A 15,777-nucleotide genomic window follows, 5' to 3' on the forward strand; every position below is an offset into this window, starting at 1 on the left:
GGGTCTGGGTCACAATCACCGGGACCCGCTTCCGAGCCGATGAAGATACCGGCGTCTGGGGCGTGCGGTCCGATTGATTCTCCGTTTGCTCTGCATGCCTGGATCGGCGCGAACAATACGGCTGACCCTCAGCTTGCTTCCATACGAGTGTATGGCGAGGGCCGTGCGAAGCCAAGTGTTCGCATCTGATGTCCGGAACCCGCAGGTCTGTAGCAGGCATCGTGTAGTAAAACGAACGGCCCTTCGGCAATGGGATGGTCGCCTGCCGCCCTTTGACCTCCTGCTACAGCATCACAGGTGGACGTGCCCCGACAATCCTACGGAACCACAGGAGCGGGCCGAATGAGCTTGGCCAAGCCGGCTTGTTCAAGCGAACACCGGCGCCTCGCGGGGGAATTGTTCCACAAGCCAATCGACCTCTCGCAACCCTGTCGGTGTGTTCCAGTGTTTCACATGGCCTCTGGTCTGACTAATGGGGACGGGCAGAGTTTTGGCTACATTATTCGTTTGTGGCCGCGTCTGCGTGGCGGTCGTTGTTCTACCATGGAAGAACTTAGAGTTGGTCTGGGATGAACGGAGACATTGTCACACGATTCAGCCCGGCTGCTTCACACATCGTCCGGAGGCCAGGGAAAAGCTTATCGGTTTTCCGGGCTTCGAGAGGGGGCTGTGGCGACTCGGCCAATGATTCAGTCAAACCTGTTTGCCACGTGCTCTCAAAACACGCGCATGGTCTGGGGGTTCTTGGTAGAAACATTGTTTGGCGGTGGTGGTGGTGGTGGCGGCGGGCTGGCAAAAAAAAGCATGCATGCCGGTGAAGGGACAAGATGAGTGAAACGGGGAAATCTTTTCCGATCTTGAAGTTTATCAAAGTCGGGGTATATCCATAAACGCCGCGCCTGCAAACCTGGCGTTTGGATTTTGACATGCTATAAGACGTGAGTTATAAGGTCATGGGAGCGTCGACACGAGTACGAATACAGACGCGCGAGACAAGAGATGTAGGCGAATCACGTGCAGAAAAAGGTCGTGGCAGAGGCTAGGCGGGGAGTCATCGGACATTTCGCTTGTGATGGAAATGTCCGGAACCCAACTTACACGGCCTGCGAGATTCGGCGTGATAATCCGGCCGGCATCATGTGGGGCCCGGCGGTTCGTCCGGCGCCCGGCCGAACCCGGACGACAACCTCGTGGCTTCCCGCGCGGCATCGCGACATGCTGTGGCGGTTCGTCTCTGTGATAGGATGATTCAAATCATGACATAGCCGTGTCTGCATCTGATTTGTAACGTGACGGCCCTTGAGAGGTGATGATATTGTAAGCTGGACAGGTGCACAACATCGCTGAGAGACAACTTTACGTGATGGTGGCATGGGAGTGTTCCTCCCGGAGATACCAATGTCCTCATTTGGCAGTAACACTCCATATGGCGTTCCAAGTCGGACTGCTGATCACACAAGTTGGAGCATCTTTCGGGCGGGCTTCCGCCAGGTGGAGATAGTTGAGCTGCGGAAGACATACATTCAACAAATTGCACAAGTACCGCAAGACGTCTCTACATAAACCAACTTCTGAAACCCAAACACATCATAAAGCAACCTTCAAACTAGCTTAGATTCATATCTCAGGCCAGAGCCTTCAAACCGTTTCGAATTCACCTCCCAAGCCAAAATGTCCGCCACCAAGCCCATCGTCTTGTATGGTCACAGTAAGCCGCCCCCAGACCTTCCATCTCACTCGAACACCATGTAGCTGACATGCCCTACATACTACGCCCCCAACCCGGCCAAAGTAGTCATGATTCTCAGAGAACTTGAGATTCCGTACGAGATGGTGAGTCGCCACCTCCTTGCCCATCAGCGAGAAGAGAACCATCTCACAACATGGGCAGATCAAGGTGGAATTCACGGACGTCAAAAAGGAACCCTTCACGACAGTCAACCCCAACGGCCGCCTCCCCGCCATCACAGACCCGAACACAGGCATCACCCTATGGGAGTCGGGCGCCATCATCGAATACCTCGTCGAGACGTACGACACCGAGAACAGGCTGTCCTACACTTCGTTCCCCGAGAAGTTTCATCTGAAGCAGTTCCTGGCGTTCCAAATGTCCGGACAGGTAACGTCGTGCCCCCTACTGACTCACAGCGACAACTCTGACGGATGATAGGGCCCCTATTTTGGCCAGCTCGGGTGGTTCAAAATGTTCCATCCGGAAGACGTCCCGAGCGCCAAGGAGAGATACGAGGAGCAGACTGTGCGCGTGCTGTCCGTCCTCGACCGCGTGCTCAAGGGGAGAGAGTATCTCGTCGGCGACAAGGCGTATGTTTTGCTGTTCTTCTCCCGAGTGGCTCATAGCTGACGGGCAACACACCTAGCACCTACGTCGACATCGCCTTCATGCCCTGGGATTATATGGCCCGCCGCATGCTCGATACTGCGTGGAACGACAAGTTCGCCGTCGACAAAGAGTACCCCGACTACGCGGCCTGGGCGGAGAGGATCAGGTCCCGGCCCGCCGTCGAGAAGACGCTTGCGGCGATGAAGTCGGAGAGGGCCAAGGAGGAGAGCAGCGACTAGCTGCCGTAGGAGTCTCTTCAGTGTGTACGGAGCAGCGACTGACTGCCGTGGGTGTCTCTTCAATGTATACAGAGCAGTGCGCTGCGCTTCGGCGTCCATGACAACACGGATTCTTTCGTATATACAAACCCCGTGGCGAGGGAGATAAATCCTATACTGACATTGAAGCGAAGAGGGCAGGACTGCCTGTCTGTCTAGTCCTCCCAGATGGCGGCTTTTGCCCTTTCCGTCTCCTCCTGCTTCTTTCTCTCCGCCGCCTTCTCCTCTTCCCTGCGCTTGCGCTCCTGCTCCCGCACGGCTCTGTCGTAGGCCTTTTGCTCCTCCGTCTGCTTCGGGACCTTGACGCCGAGCGCGCTGGCAATCATGCGCCTGGCCACGGCGTCCGTCTTCTCGGGACGACGCGGACCGCCTGCCGGTGGTGCTCCTGCTGCCGAGGCGCCCGTGGGATCCGTCGTGCTGTACGGGGGAAAAGAGTGAGACGCCGCGTTGTACGTGGGAGAGATGGGGGTCGGAGGAGGAGCCTTGGAGCCGTCGCCGCCCGGGGGCTTTGCCTCCTCTTCCTCATCGTCATCGTCGAGGTCCTCGTCTTCCCAGGAGTCTACGACTGGCTTCTTAGTCTTCTTGGCCGTCTTTGCGGGCTTTTTGTCGCCATCCAGCGTGAGCTTGGAGAGGGACGAGGCGACGTCTGACTTTTGACCTGAAGGCATCGTGGAAGTGAATGTGAAGTCGTGCGTGCGTGTGTGTATGTGTAAGTATGAGTATGTGATGGCAAGGTGCTGCTTGAAGAACCAAGTCCCGAGACCCCGGATGCGGTCCCGTCGGGAAGCGAGGGTGGGTGGATGTTCCCAGGTGCAGGGAAGGGAAGATCAATGAGAAAAGGGGGAGGGGGAAGCAGCGTCCGCAACGTCACGGTGGAGGAGGCGTGAAGGATCAACAGGGTGAGCGCTAGTGCAGAGGTGACGATGCAGGTCGCAGCCGGGCTCGAGAGTGCAAATTCGAGTGTGAAGACGACGAGTCTGCGGGATGGAGAGCAGTTCTCGAGAGTCCAGAGCTTGTGATGGCAGGTGCCGAGGAAGACGATGGTCTGGACCCTAGGTATTAAATCTGGTAATGGACTGATGTCGAGCACTGTGACCTGTGTGAGCGGGCTGGGCAACGGCTCCAGGAGTCCAGCTGTGTGACATTGGATGGACTGCCGTTCCCTCTTCAGCGTGGGGTGCTTGCTCACCTTCCCCGCAATCGAGTCAAAGAGTTCGGACGCCACGGTCTAGGTACTGTGTGTGCACCCCGAAAGAGACACTGTAGTTGTTGGAGCTTGCAATATGCAAACGGACAGTATGAACACGACGACTAGAAAAACACCAGTGGCTGGCCCTGCACTGCACCTAAGCCGCTGACTGATGCATCGGTGGAATGCTCCGATGTGCTCCCGCCCGCCGGGTCCGATGTTCTTCCAGATTCTAAAGGCAGCCGGGTGGAGCCGTGGCCACCCCACTGGGCAACGACGTCTTCCACTCTCAGTGGCCGAGCCAGCGGCAACGTCAGTGCTCTGCTGGCTGGCGGCGGATTTTTTGGTGATGTCGTTTACTCTGTAGTCCCCCGACGTGCTCCATAATAGCTAAAAAGGCTACCTACTCAGCCGGGGACCTTGACTCTCTCGCTCTCGACTGCCACTTTGTATTTGTAAGGCGACAGGAGGCCATGCGCACCGCCATCTAGGACGAGACGTCCTGCACTGCTGCACAAATTAAACAAACCCGCACGTTTCAATTGTTCTGAAAGCTCGTCTTCCTCTTGTTCCCCTCTCTCTCCTTCCTCTCAGCGGCCATTCGCCTTCGGCCCTGCAACACCCGACTTCCACGTGCCCGCGAGACCGGAGCTTCCTCAACGCTTGCTGGTCCGCAACGCACAACCTCGCCAACACTCCCCTCGACCGCCGCCATCATGGTCATGCGATCGAGCTTCCCGAGGCGCCTCGCCCTCGGCCGCCCAGCCAACTATCTCAGACGCCCATACTCCACCCCGAGCAGGCTATCCCCCGCCAGTGCCCCGAGGTGCTCGGCTCCCACCTTCGACCGTCTGCTCCTGTCCGCCGCCCCCCGAACACAGCGAGCCGTCGCCCAGTTCTCGACGTCGACGCACCGCCTGAAGGAGGAGGAGGACAACAACGGCTTCTTCGACCGCGCCGTAGAGCCTCTGTCCGAGGAGGAGCAAAAGGCCAACCTCAAGCACCAGCGCGAGCTCGAGGAGAAGGAGCTCGCCGCCGAGGCAAAGAACTCCGGCTCCGAGTCCTCCCCCAAGAATGAAGGCTCTGCCGGCGGCGCCCAGGACGGAAAGGGCAGCAGCGCGGCGGGCGGCTCATCGGCGGGCTCTGGCAGTGGTGGCGACGATAAGGGCGACGGCAGCGGCCGCAAGGGACGCAAGGCCTCGGACAAGAGCTTGCAGAAGCCCGTCGTGCCGGACGTGTACCCCCAGGTCCTTGCCATCCCCATTGCGAAGCGGCCCTTGTTCCCCGGTTTCTATAAGGCTATCACCATCAAGGACCCCAACGTGGCCGCCGCCATCACCGAGATGATCAAGCGCGGCCAGCCATACGTAGGAGCGTTCCTCTTCAAGGACGAGAATCAGGACGAGGACGTGATCCGCAACGTCGATGACGTCTACGATACCGGTGTCTTTGCGCAAATCACCAGCGCCTTCCCGATGCACGGCGAGCAGGGCAGCCTCACGGCCATCCTGTACCCCCACCGCCGCATCCGCCTCTCGAGCCTGCTGCCGCCCGGAACCGAGGACAAGAAGCCCAGCGAGGCCAAGGTCGAGCCCGTCCCCGAGCCGATACCCCCGAAGCCCGTCGAGGAGGAGGCGCAGCCGGACAAGAAGGGCGACGTCGTGGCGAGCTTCGAGGAGAGCGCCGTCGCGCCCAAGCCGGACCAGGCCGCAGAAAAGTACGAGCCCACCGCGTTCCTCAAGAGATACCCCGTCAGTCTCGTCAACGTCGAGAACCTGACCGAGGAGCCCTATGACCCCAAGAGCGCCGTCATCCGCGCCGTCACGAACGAGATCGTCAACGTCTTCAAGGAGGTCGCCACCATGAACAGCCTCTTCCGGGACCAGATCTCCACCTTTTCCATGAGCCAATCGACTGGAAACGTCACGTCCGAGCCGGCGAAGCTTGCAGACTTTGCCGCCGCGGTATCCTCGGGCGAGCAGGGCGAGCTCCAGGAGGTCCTTTCCAGTCTCAACGTGGAGGAGAGGATGCAAAAGGCACTGATCGTCCTGAAGAAGGAGCTCATGAACGCCCAGCTGCAGTCAAAGATCACCAAGGACGTCGAGAGTAAGATCACCAAGCGTCAGCGCGAGTACTGGTTGATGGAGCAGATGAAGGGCATCCGCCGCGAGCTCGGTCTCGAGTCTGACGGCAAGGATAAGCTGGTGGAGAGGTTCAAGGAAAAGGCCGACAAGCTGGCCATGCCCGAGGCCGTCCGCAAGGTCTTTGACGACGAAATTAACAAGCTCGCCCACCTCGAGCCCGCGGCATCTGAGTTCAACGTCACGCGTAACTACCTGGACTGGCTCACCCAGATCCCGTGGGGACAGCGCAGTGCAGAGAACTTTGGCATCAATAATGCAATGACGGTACTCGACGAAGACCACTACGGCCTGAAGGACGTCAAGGATCGTATTCTCGAGTTCATTGCCGTTGGCAAGCTTCGCGGCACCGTCGAGGGCAAGATTATCTGCTTTGTCGGCCCTCCCGGTGTCGGCAAGACGTCTATTGGAAAGTCCATCGCCCGCGCTCTCAACCGCCAGTACTACAGATTCAGTGTCGGTGGTCTCACCGATGTGGCGGAGATCAAGGGCCACAGACGCACCTACGTCGGGGCTCTGCCTGGCCGCATCATCCAGGCGCTCAAGAAATGCCAGACCGAGAACCCCTTGATCCTGATTGACGAAATCGACAAGATCGGCCGGGGCTACCAGGGCGACCCCTCGTCTGCCCTTCTGGAACTTCTCGACCCCGAGCAGAACAGCTCTTTCCTGGATCACTACATGGACGTCCCCGTCGACCTGTCCAAGGTCCTTTTTGTCTGCACAGCCAACATGACCGACACCATCCCCAGACCCCTTCTCGACCGTATGGAGCTCATCCAGCTCTCCGGCTACGTCGCCGACGAGAAGAAGGCCATTGCCGACCGGTACCTCGCCCCTGCTGCCAAGGAGGCCGCAGGCTTGGCGAACGCCGACGTCAAGCTGAGCGAGGAGGCGATTGAGGAGCTCATCAAGTCCTACGCGCGCGAGTCTGGTGTGCGCAATCTCAAGAAGCAGATCGAGAAGGTGTACCGCAAGTCCGCCCTCAAGATCGTCCAGGACCTCGGCGAGGAGGTCCTCCCCGAGCAGGAGGCCCTCACCGACAGTGGCAAGGAGGCCCTGGAGGAGTCGGAGAAGAAGACGGAGGCTGCGAAGGAGACCGGCGAGGAGCCGGCCGAGACTCCCACGACCGAGAAGCCCCGCGTGGCCCTCAACGTCCCGGACAGCGTTCACGTCACCATCGGAAAGGAGAACCTTGTTGACTACGTCGGTCCCCCCGTCTTCACCTCGGACCGCCTTTACGAGGTCAACCCGCCCGGTGTCGCCATGGGTCTCGCCTGGACCCAGATGGGCGGTGCGGCCATGTACGTCGAGTCTATCCTGCAGGCCCCTCTGCGCCCCAGCAGCAGGCCCGGCCTCGAGATCACCGGCAACCTCAAGAACGTCATGAAGGAGTCCTCCACGATTGCCTACTCCTTTGCCAAGGCGCTCATGGTGAAGGAGTTCCCCGACAACCACTTCTTCGACAAGGCCAAGCTCCACCTGCACGTCCCCGACGGTGCCGTGCAAAAGGACGGTCCTTCGGCTGGTATCACCATGGCCACCTCCTTCCTGTCCCTCGCCCTCGACACGCCCGTCAACCCGACCGTCGCCATGACGGGCGAGCTGACCCTGACCGGCAAGGTGCTCCGCATCGGCGGTCTCCGCGAGAAGACCGTCGCCGCACGCCGTGCCGGGTGCAAGATGATCATCTTCCCCAAGGACTGCATGTCGGACTGGCTCGAGCTCCCAGAGGTATGAAACACATTTTTTTATGTACTCTATGTACTGACCGAATCTACAGAACATCAAGGAGGGCATCGAGGGCAAGCCCGTCACGTGGTACTCTGACGTCTTTGAGCTCATCTTCCCCCAGCTGGACCGCGAGGCCGCCAACAAGTGCAAGACGTGCGAGTGGCAGAAGGAGCACGACGCCAAGAAGAAGAAGGACAAGAAGAACAAGAAGAAGGACGACTCTGACGACGAGAACGACGACTAGAGAGTGCCTCACCACCAAAAAAGGTAGTCAACTGGACTGCCAACCCGTTGCATCGCCATTAGACTGTCCTTTCCAGCCTGCCCGCGCCCCCAACATCGATGGACGGCCATCCCACCAAGCCACGGCCCCGCCCCGTCTTGGGATCTGCTGGCGTTCGGAGGTCCTCGACGGGAAGGACCAGGCGAGGTTGGGGCGCTGACGCGGATGACTGGACGGGGGCGTTCGGAGCGGATGTTTTTGACACACACCCACAAAACGAATTAGACGAACCCGCATAAAGCCGTCACGCGTGCTGACGCATTCTCAAAGAATACCGCATCTCTACTCTAGATGGTTATTTTATCGCGTATGTTTTTGTTTTTCCAAGGCGATTGGTTAGGCGGGCCTTTGTAAGAGTAGGGTTGCAGACCAACCCAATAGCATAGACCGCGCAGCGGCAGCAGCAGTAAGAGCGCATTAGGAGGACGGCGTCGATGTGAAGGGTGGGAGGATTAGCAGGGCGCCATGTTTGCATAGGGTAGCTATTGGGCAGAGGGCAGATTCTTGTACATTACGGTCACGAGCAGTGCATAAGCACTCGGCGAGTAGCCACACACAATCAACAATTGTTAAAAAGGCACATGATTCGCGCGTGCCGTGGCCGTTTGGTGCAATGAGCATTGCGTCAACAGCATTGCATTTCAATTGGTATCCCCATCGAGGGGTCGTGACCTCCAGTGGATGCCGTTCGAGGCGAAGAAAGTGGAATAACAGAGGGGAGCCCAGTTGACCGGAAATGCTGACGCCTGCAGATGGGGGGCCGCCGACATGACGAGCACACCAACTCGAGTGAGACGCCTGCGCCGTGCATCGCGTCGAGGTTGGCTGGCGGCCGCGGGATTGGACCCCCCGATGACATCGAACGGTGGAACGGTCGTTTCTCCGGTGCTCGCCGTTGTTTTTATGATATCTGATGGCCGTCCTTCTTTGATACGAGATCGAGTCATGGTGACATATTCCATGTGCCTGACTGTGGCCCAATTCGTTTCTTGCGCGATTGTGGACGGTGAGAGCTGCTGTGTGCACTCTGACGCTCCTTTACAGCTGCGATAGTGGGGTATTCGTACCTCTGGCTAGCTTTTCCCTGCGCTTCAGGGTCTGGTCTGGCGGCACGACTAACCCACCCACGCGGGATCGGTGGGGTTTGCGGGAAGACACTCGGGTCGGCTGGGATCTGGCAAAGGGACAGACGGGAAGACCCTGGCATCGACACACCACGTCTTGTTTTGTGCCGTATCCGTAGTGTTCCGGCCATCGATCATCGATCGTGAATCTGCTGTCCATGGCCGGGTACATCTGGCACGTTGAAGGCGGGAGATCTCCAGGCTCGCAATTGGAGAGGGCGCTTATGGAAGCATGGCTATGCCTGCTCCCAGCGCTTGGAGCAGCAATTGAGCGAGAGCCAGAGACAGAGAGAGGTGGTCAGAGAGAGGGACGGGAAACCTTTGAAACGGCGTCCATGCATTCGACGATCCCAACCGGCCGGAGACTGCACGGTTGCGTCTTGTTGACCAAGCTCGACGTCAATAGCCCCGAGCCCACCGGGTGTCTGGGTGAATGATGCAGATGCAAGCCATGCGTACAGGACGACAGCCTGTCAACGAGCAGACAGCCTCACCATTTAGGCTGCATCGGTGCCCAAGATGCAGGCAGCGCGCGAGAGTGGTTCTCGGATCCGACCACTAACGTTGACCGAGTGGCAGGGCTGACGGCGGGACTGCGCTTCCAGGTCGATTAGATATTCCATCCGATGGCCTCAGCAGAAGCAGCCTGGCTGCACTGGAAGCCAGGCCGGCGAGCCGTGCTTCAGACTAGCAGGGGACACGGGTAGGTGTGAGCAAACACCATTCGGGGCTGGGATTCTAGGCTTCCAGAGGCCGTGTCGCAGCCGACGGTACCAACCTCGCGCAGCATGGTGATTCTGGATGACGCCGGACCAGTTCGTTTCGTCTGTGCATGCGGTGTCATGTTGCCGTCCCATCGTCTGTGATGCAGATGCTAGCTGCCGTGTCACCAAGACCACGGCGTAGCGTCAGGCAGTGGAGGGCGAAAGGCAAGCCTTTCGAGCGCTAATTGGCAATGTGTTGGCTTCCACGACCGCAAGTGAAGACTTTGGGTCGTGCAGACGGTCTTCCCGCATGAGGGCGGCAGGCACGTGGGTATTTCGTCCCTGTTATGCTGTGCTTCTCGTGCAGACTTTGCACGCCGGCGGATGGAGAGAGATCCATCCCGTTATCTGTAAGATTGCGCAATGGTCACTGTAAGCGACGATATTTTTGCCGCGGGTGGATGTGTAGAGTTTAGCCAGTAAAGACGCATCCCCCGTCAGACTCTCTTCGCATGTCGTTCAAGGTGGTGTTGACTAGGCTCGAGGTGGCTTCGGCAATGGGACGGACGGCGCTTCTAGCCGGCGAGCCCGTCGCGTTCTCGTCGCCAGACGTCCGCGTCCGGGACTCGGGTTTGGCCGCCGTTGCTTGGCAGAATAGCACCGCGACGACGAGTGCGCCATCGGACAAGATGATCCCCCCCAGGAGCAGATCTCTCAGATAGGCATCTCTGGTCCCTGAGCGAGGGAGTCGCGATTGGTGGATGCGACGGGGGCAGCTGGGCTTGGGGTATCCGTTATGACATGCCCCTGTTCGGTTGACAGGTATGTCCAAGGCCAGCGGCTGGCTGGCACCTCGATCGGCCAGCCACCCATGCCGGTTCCTATTCTGATGGGGTGGACCACTATGGAAAGCAAAGGGCGGTCAATTGCTGTTTCTGAGGTTGATTACCACGGGAATGCATCGAAAGGTTTGCATGGACGAGGTGGATGTTCGCAGGTTTGAAGGAGGGTTCAGATGAGAGCCCAACGAACCCAATGCCCAGGTTGTGCATGGGTAGGAAGCCGCTAAAGATGGATGGAGAGAGAGGGAGCGATGGAGGTGTCTAAAAAGGGTGGTGGTGGTGATTGTGGTGATGGTGGGCGGCCTCGAGCCAAGGTGGGGGAGGGGGAGAAAAGTAGCGCTTCGAGGGCTTAGCTCGTCTAAAAGGCCTGCTGCTGCTGGTCCTCCTCCAATGAATGCTGAAGAGAGGAAGGACTCGTTGGCAGTTGCAGCCCAAAGGAGAAGCGTACCTTGCCTTACCTGACAGATATACCACTCCACCGCGTGAGGCCTACTTTTCGTTCGTCAACGGATGCACACCTACCTAGGTAGTTTGCTGTGATGAAGCCATCCTTTCAGGGGATAGAGAACGAAGACGCCCAGGCATCGGGTGGAAAAGACGAGGGACAACGCATCACAGTTGGGAATGCCCCACCATTAAAAAAAGATGAACGGCGGTTGCAGTGACGGCGGAAGTGACAGTGACCTCCAGCTGACCTCACTTGAGGAGACCTTCTTCAGGTTACCTTACGTTACCTCATTCTGGGGCAGGCATCTTGCCCAGCCCCTCGAAGAAGCACCCTCGAAGCACCGAGCAAAGACATGGCCATATGGACACTGGACCTTCATGTTGTTAGCTCCAACACCACCACCAGCTCGCGTCTGTCTGCCTCTTCGTCTTCACCTCGGGGCGCCTCTCCTGCTGCATGCATGCATGCCATATGCACCACTTGGGATATCCCGTCGCGAGAAAAAGGAAAACTGCTCCAGACGCTCGCTGCACCTGAACCCCGTCAACCAGTCGCAGACCTGGACCTGGACCTGGACCTGGACCCCACGACACGGCCGTCCAGGGCAACGGTGCCCCTCCCCCTCTTCTCGGATCACCCCGGTCGCCATCACTTGTTTTCCATACAAATCAGACCGACGCTCGCCTCGTCCAGCCTGCCGCTCGCTGCTGCTGCTGCTGCGATTGCTGCACCCTCGAAAAGCTCCCACCCTCGTCCAATCCAGCCGAGCCCGGCAGTACCCAACGCCAACACCAACTCCCGATCAATCCCAGCTGCGCATGCCTTACTACACCAGCTCACAGCTCCATCGCCTACATTGACGTCGACGTCGTCGGTTGCCATCCATCTTATCCCAAACCAAAACCCATCTGGCCGAAACCCAGGCCGACCGGGCTCGATCCAAGTACCGTGCCGCATAGCCCCGCGACGTGCCGCCTTGGACAAATCACCTCTCTCGCCGAATCAGTCTCTCGCCAATGCAGCCCCGGACGTAATCTGCAGTCCTCGACCTGCCTGACTATCGTGTCTGTCTAAAGTGAGCTCATCCGGCCCTCTCAGTCGTCTCCGAACAACACCACTCAACTTTGTCAAGCTGCCCCCCGGATGACAACACATACATTGCAGCTAGCACGGCCCGCACCAATTATTCGTCGATAGCCTCCAGCTTGCTTTCCCGCTCCCTCAAAAAGGCACTGCGAGTCCTGTTCCCCCGCCTTCGTTCCTCTCACACCACCTGAACATGGTCGACTTCTTCACCATTTCCTTGCTGCACATGTCCATCCTGCTCCGTCACAGCATCTGATGTCCCATCTTGTCTGCGGCTACCCGCATTCTATCCGCCACTCTCGAGTTGCAAGTAGACGTCCACAACACAACGGCCGCCGTCATTCCTGTCTCGCCTTCCCCGCGCCCGGCCACCCCCCAGCCGCTGCCAGCTCAATTTAGCTCCGACCTGGCACCAAGACCGGCTCAAACCAGGCTTGACCAGGCCTGTGGTTGACCGTCTTTCCCTTCCAAGGCCCATCCTTGTCACCCGCCTAGCTAGGTCCCGGACCTGGTTCGCGGGCCTATCCATAATTAACACACCTTGCCCCCCCATAACTACACCGCTCAGAGCCTCACCTCACGCCGTCGTCTTGTCGAGCTCATCGAGAACTCGACAGTTTTGAAATCGACACTTAACTGCAGTCAGTCGCCATGGCGCAAATGAGCGCCCCCTCAGAGCCGCCGCCGCCATCATCGACGAGCCAGAGCCAGAGCCAGCCGCCAAGTACCAGCTTTCTTCGCAAGTTGTTCGGACGAAACAACCGGGCTCCGGGTCCCGCCGGCCCGCCCCAGACCAAAGGGCCCGAGACTGAGCCGGAGCCCGATCCCGATGACCCGCAAAACGCTGAGCTAGGCCGCCGTTCAAGAAAGGTCGTGCCCGGGCTTCCTCGAGTGCAGACCTTCAAACGCCAGCAATCGGAGCGCAGGAATAACCTCGCACCCGTCGAGCCCTCACCCGCCGAGAGGCGTGCCTTGTCCGTCGACAGGCGCATACAGCCTTCACGCACAGCGTCGCAGACTCACTCATTCCCCCGGGCCAGCGCCCCAGACCTCTTTGAGAATGCGCCGCTGGATGTGCAGTCAGCCCCATCGGCGCCGGTCAGTCCCATCGAGGAAAAGACTGAAGACAACCTAGCTCCAATGGTGGCCCCGATGGTAGCGCACGTTGGGGAGCCTGTGCCGGAGGAGTCCCATATCCACGACCTCCAGTCCAATTCAGACGCCCATTCCGTCACGACATCCCAGTCTCACTACGAGGCCATGATCCATGACGAGCTTGAGACGACCTGGATCCTCAACCTCAGCATGCACTTCCGGGACAAGTCCAAGCGAGAAAAGTTCTTCGTCACGTACCGAGAGACGCCAACCCTCTGGCGGCGGGTGACCATCTCTCTAGACTACCGCAACGCGCCCGACAACTCTCTCGAGATGGATCTGCTGCACACCAAGTCCCAGCGCGACAAGAGCTCCAAGATTTACGAAGCCATCAGGGACAGCCTGCAGGATATTCAATTTTACCAATCCGTCACCAATCTGAAGCTGCAGACAACCGACGGCCGGCTCCACGTGCACGTCGTGGAGGACGTCAATGTAAGTTTTACGGAGTTGTGATAGTCTGAGCCTGCCCTAACCAGTTCCAGGAAATCATCCAGTATCCCGCAGTCCGCCAGGTGCAACACCTGGGCTGTCGAAGGATAAGAGAGAGGGACATTGAGTTTGACTCACACATGTCTGGTTTTGTGTACAAAGTATGCGTTGGCGGCGAGGTGCTCATTAAGAAAGAAATTCCCGGCCCCGACACCATCGATGAGTTCCTCTACGAAATCAACGCTCTCAACCGGCTTCGCTACTCGAGAAACATCATCCGGTTCTACGGCGTTGTTGTCGACGACGACGACGAGCACGTCAAAGGCTTGCTCATTAGCTATGCCGTCCACGGGGCTCTCATCGACGTCATCTACGACAACCGACAGGAGTCGGAGCTCGGGCTACCGTGGCCTATCCGTGAGAAGTGGGCGCGTCAGATCGTGCAGGGGCTGGCTGACATCCACGAGTCCGGCTTCGTCCAGGGCGACTTTACGCTCTCGAACATTGTCATCGACTACGACGACGACGCGAAGATTATCGACATCAACAGGCGGGGCTGTCCCGTAGGCTGGGAACCTCCAGAGGCAACGCCGCTCATCGAGAGCAACCAGCGTATCTCGATGTACATTGGCGTCAAGTCTGACCTGTACCAGCTCGGCATGGTTCTGTGGGCGTTGGCGGCACAGGACGACGAGCCCGAAGCCCAGGGACGGCCTCTTCAGCTTGGAGAAGAGCACACCGTCCCGGCGTGGTACCGACAAATTGTGGACATCTGCCTGAGCGAAGACCCGCGGATGCGCCTGCAGGCCTCATCGCTCATGTCTCTCTTCCCCGGGCCCACGGACGGGGACGACGCGGCCCCTCCGTCCATCTCGGTCGATGACGGCTACTCCATGCAAGAGTACTTTGTAGACGGCTACAACAGTCGGGGGAGGGTCAGGACCGTGCAGCCATCCCAAGACTGGGCATACGTCAACATGGGGCCCCAGCACGGAAACCCGAACGGAGGGTTCTCCCAGGACCCCTATTACTACACCAGAGGTCGATCTCCTCCGAGCCCTCTCCCGAGCCACTACGCCGGATGGGCTGGTGCTAAGAACATTGCGCCTTCATACAGCGACATCGGGGCCGACGAAGTTGAGGAGCCCAAGAGCGCTACGCCGACGACCAGCAAGGACTCTGTTGCGACCCCGGAGCCGTTGGAAGAGACGAGCAGAGCCATGCAGCAGAAGCTGGAGGAGCTGCAGTTCACGCCAGTGTCCCTGCCGCCCTTGGACGAAGTCGAGGTCGACCATACGCCGGTTCAGGAGGACACCAAGCTCGTGCATGATGAGCTTGCTCAGGTGCTGTCCCGACAGGAGCAGGCGGACCCGCGCACCCCTGCGGACCCGGTCGACATACGGACGGCGGTGGCGAGCCCCATGACGATCAAGGACGACGCTGACGCGGGTAACGATACGGAGGACGAGAGGTTCAGCACCGAGGACGAAAACGAAAAGGAGGAAAGAGAGCAGCAGCAGCAGCAGCAGCAGCGGGGGAAAGTAGCACCAGGGCAATCAGCGCCCGAAGAAAAGGGGTCCACAGAACCCAAAGACCAAACGGACAGGAACGATCATGTCTTGGGGGCAGAGAAGGACGTTGCAGCTCGTAGAGACGTGGCAACGAAGCCGATCACCATCCCGCCTTCTGGGGAAGCTCCACCACTCGCTCGTTCGGAGACGCGGCCGGAGACCGAGAAGGGCTCTGTTGCTGCCGTCGAAACTCGGCCGGTCTCAGCGGAACGAACCTCTGCCGGAAGCATCACCAAAGCCGAGGCTCCGGAGCTCAAGGGGGTTGGAGGGGCGCATTCGGGTGGAGATGACCGGGTGGTGCGCGAGAAGGCGTCCTACGATGAAGACTTGGCATTTGGCGACGATTAGCACGACAGCGGCGACGATGACGACGATATCGACAGACGTTAGCATGTAACACCAGCAAGAGGTTGGCATTTACAGGCGACTTTGCATGAAGGAGGCAACTT

The 15,777-nt window shown here is 58.9% G+C and overlaps 4 protein-coding genes across 4 annotated transcripts; 3 read left to right on the forward strand and 1 right to left on the reverse strand.

Moving 5' to 3' along the window:
• Positions 1–1,671: 1,671 nt before the first annotated feature.
• tpcF (Glutathione S-transferase-like protein tpcF) lies at positions 1,672–2,580 on the forward strand (the record flags this gene model as incomplete). Its single annotated transcript, XM_036636642.1, has 5 exons — positions 1,672–1,708; positions 1,796–1,833; positions 1,892–2,119; positions 2,171–2,322; positions 2,379–2,580. The coding sequence occupies 5 exons, from the start codon at positions 1,672–1,674 to the stop codon at positions 2,578–2,580; spliced, it is 657 nt and encodes a 218-aa protein (XP_036497105.1).
• Positions 2,581–2,774: 194 nt separating this feature from the next.
• CGCS363_v004794 (uncharacterized protein) lies at positions 2,775–3,287 on the reverse strand (the record flags this gene model as incomplete). Its single annotated transcript, XM_036636643.1, has 1 exon — positions 2,775–3,287. One exon carries the CDS (start codon positions 3,285–3,287, stop codon positions 2,775–2,777), a length of 513 nt encoding a protein of 170 aa, XP_036497110.1.
• Positions 3,288–4,524: 1,237 nt separating this feature from the next.
• On the forward strand, positions 4,525–7,927 carry CGCS363_v004795 (Lon protease-like protein; the record flags this gene model as incomplete). The annotated part of the gene is made up of 2 exons (XM_036636644.1): positions 4,525–7,683; positions 7,733–7,927. The coding sequence occupies 2 exons, from the start codon at positions 4,525–4,527 to the stop codon at positions 7,925–7,927; spliced, it is 3,354 nt and encodes a 1,117-aa protein (XP_036497111.1).
• Positions 7,928–12,821: 4,894 nt separating this feature from the next.
• Positions 12,822–15,676, forward strand: RIPK1 (Receptor-interacting serine/threonine-protein kinase 1; the record flags this gene model as incomplete). Its single annotated transcript, XM_036636645.1, has 2 exons — positions 12,822–13,760; positions 13,811–15,676. 2 exons carry the CDS (start codon positions 12,822–12,824, stop codon positions 15,674–15,676), a joined length of 2,805 nt encoding a protein of 934 aa, XP_036497108.1.
• Positions 15,677–15,777: the final 101 nt, after the last annotated feature.

This window comes from Colletotrichum siamense (assembly GCF_013390195.1).
Source record: "Colletotrichum siamense strain Cg363 chromosome Unknown KSG_Cg363_contig03, whole genome shotgun sequence".
NCBI classification, from domain to species: Eukaryota; Fungi; Ascomycota; class Sordariomycetes; order Glomerellales; family Glomerellaceae; genus Colletotrichum; species Colletotrichum siamense.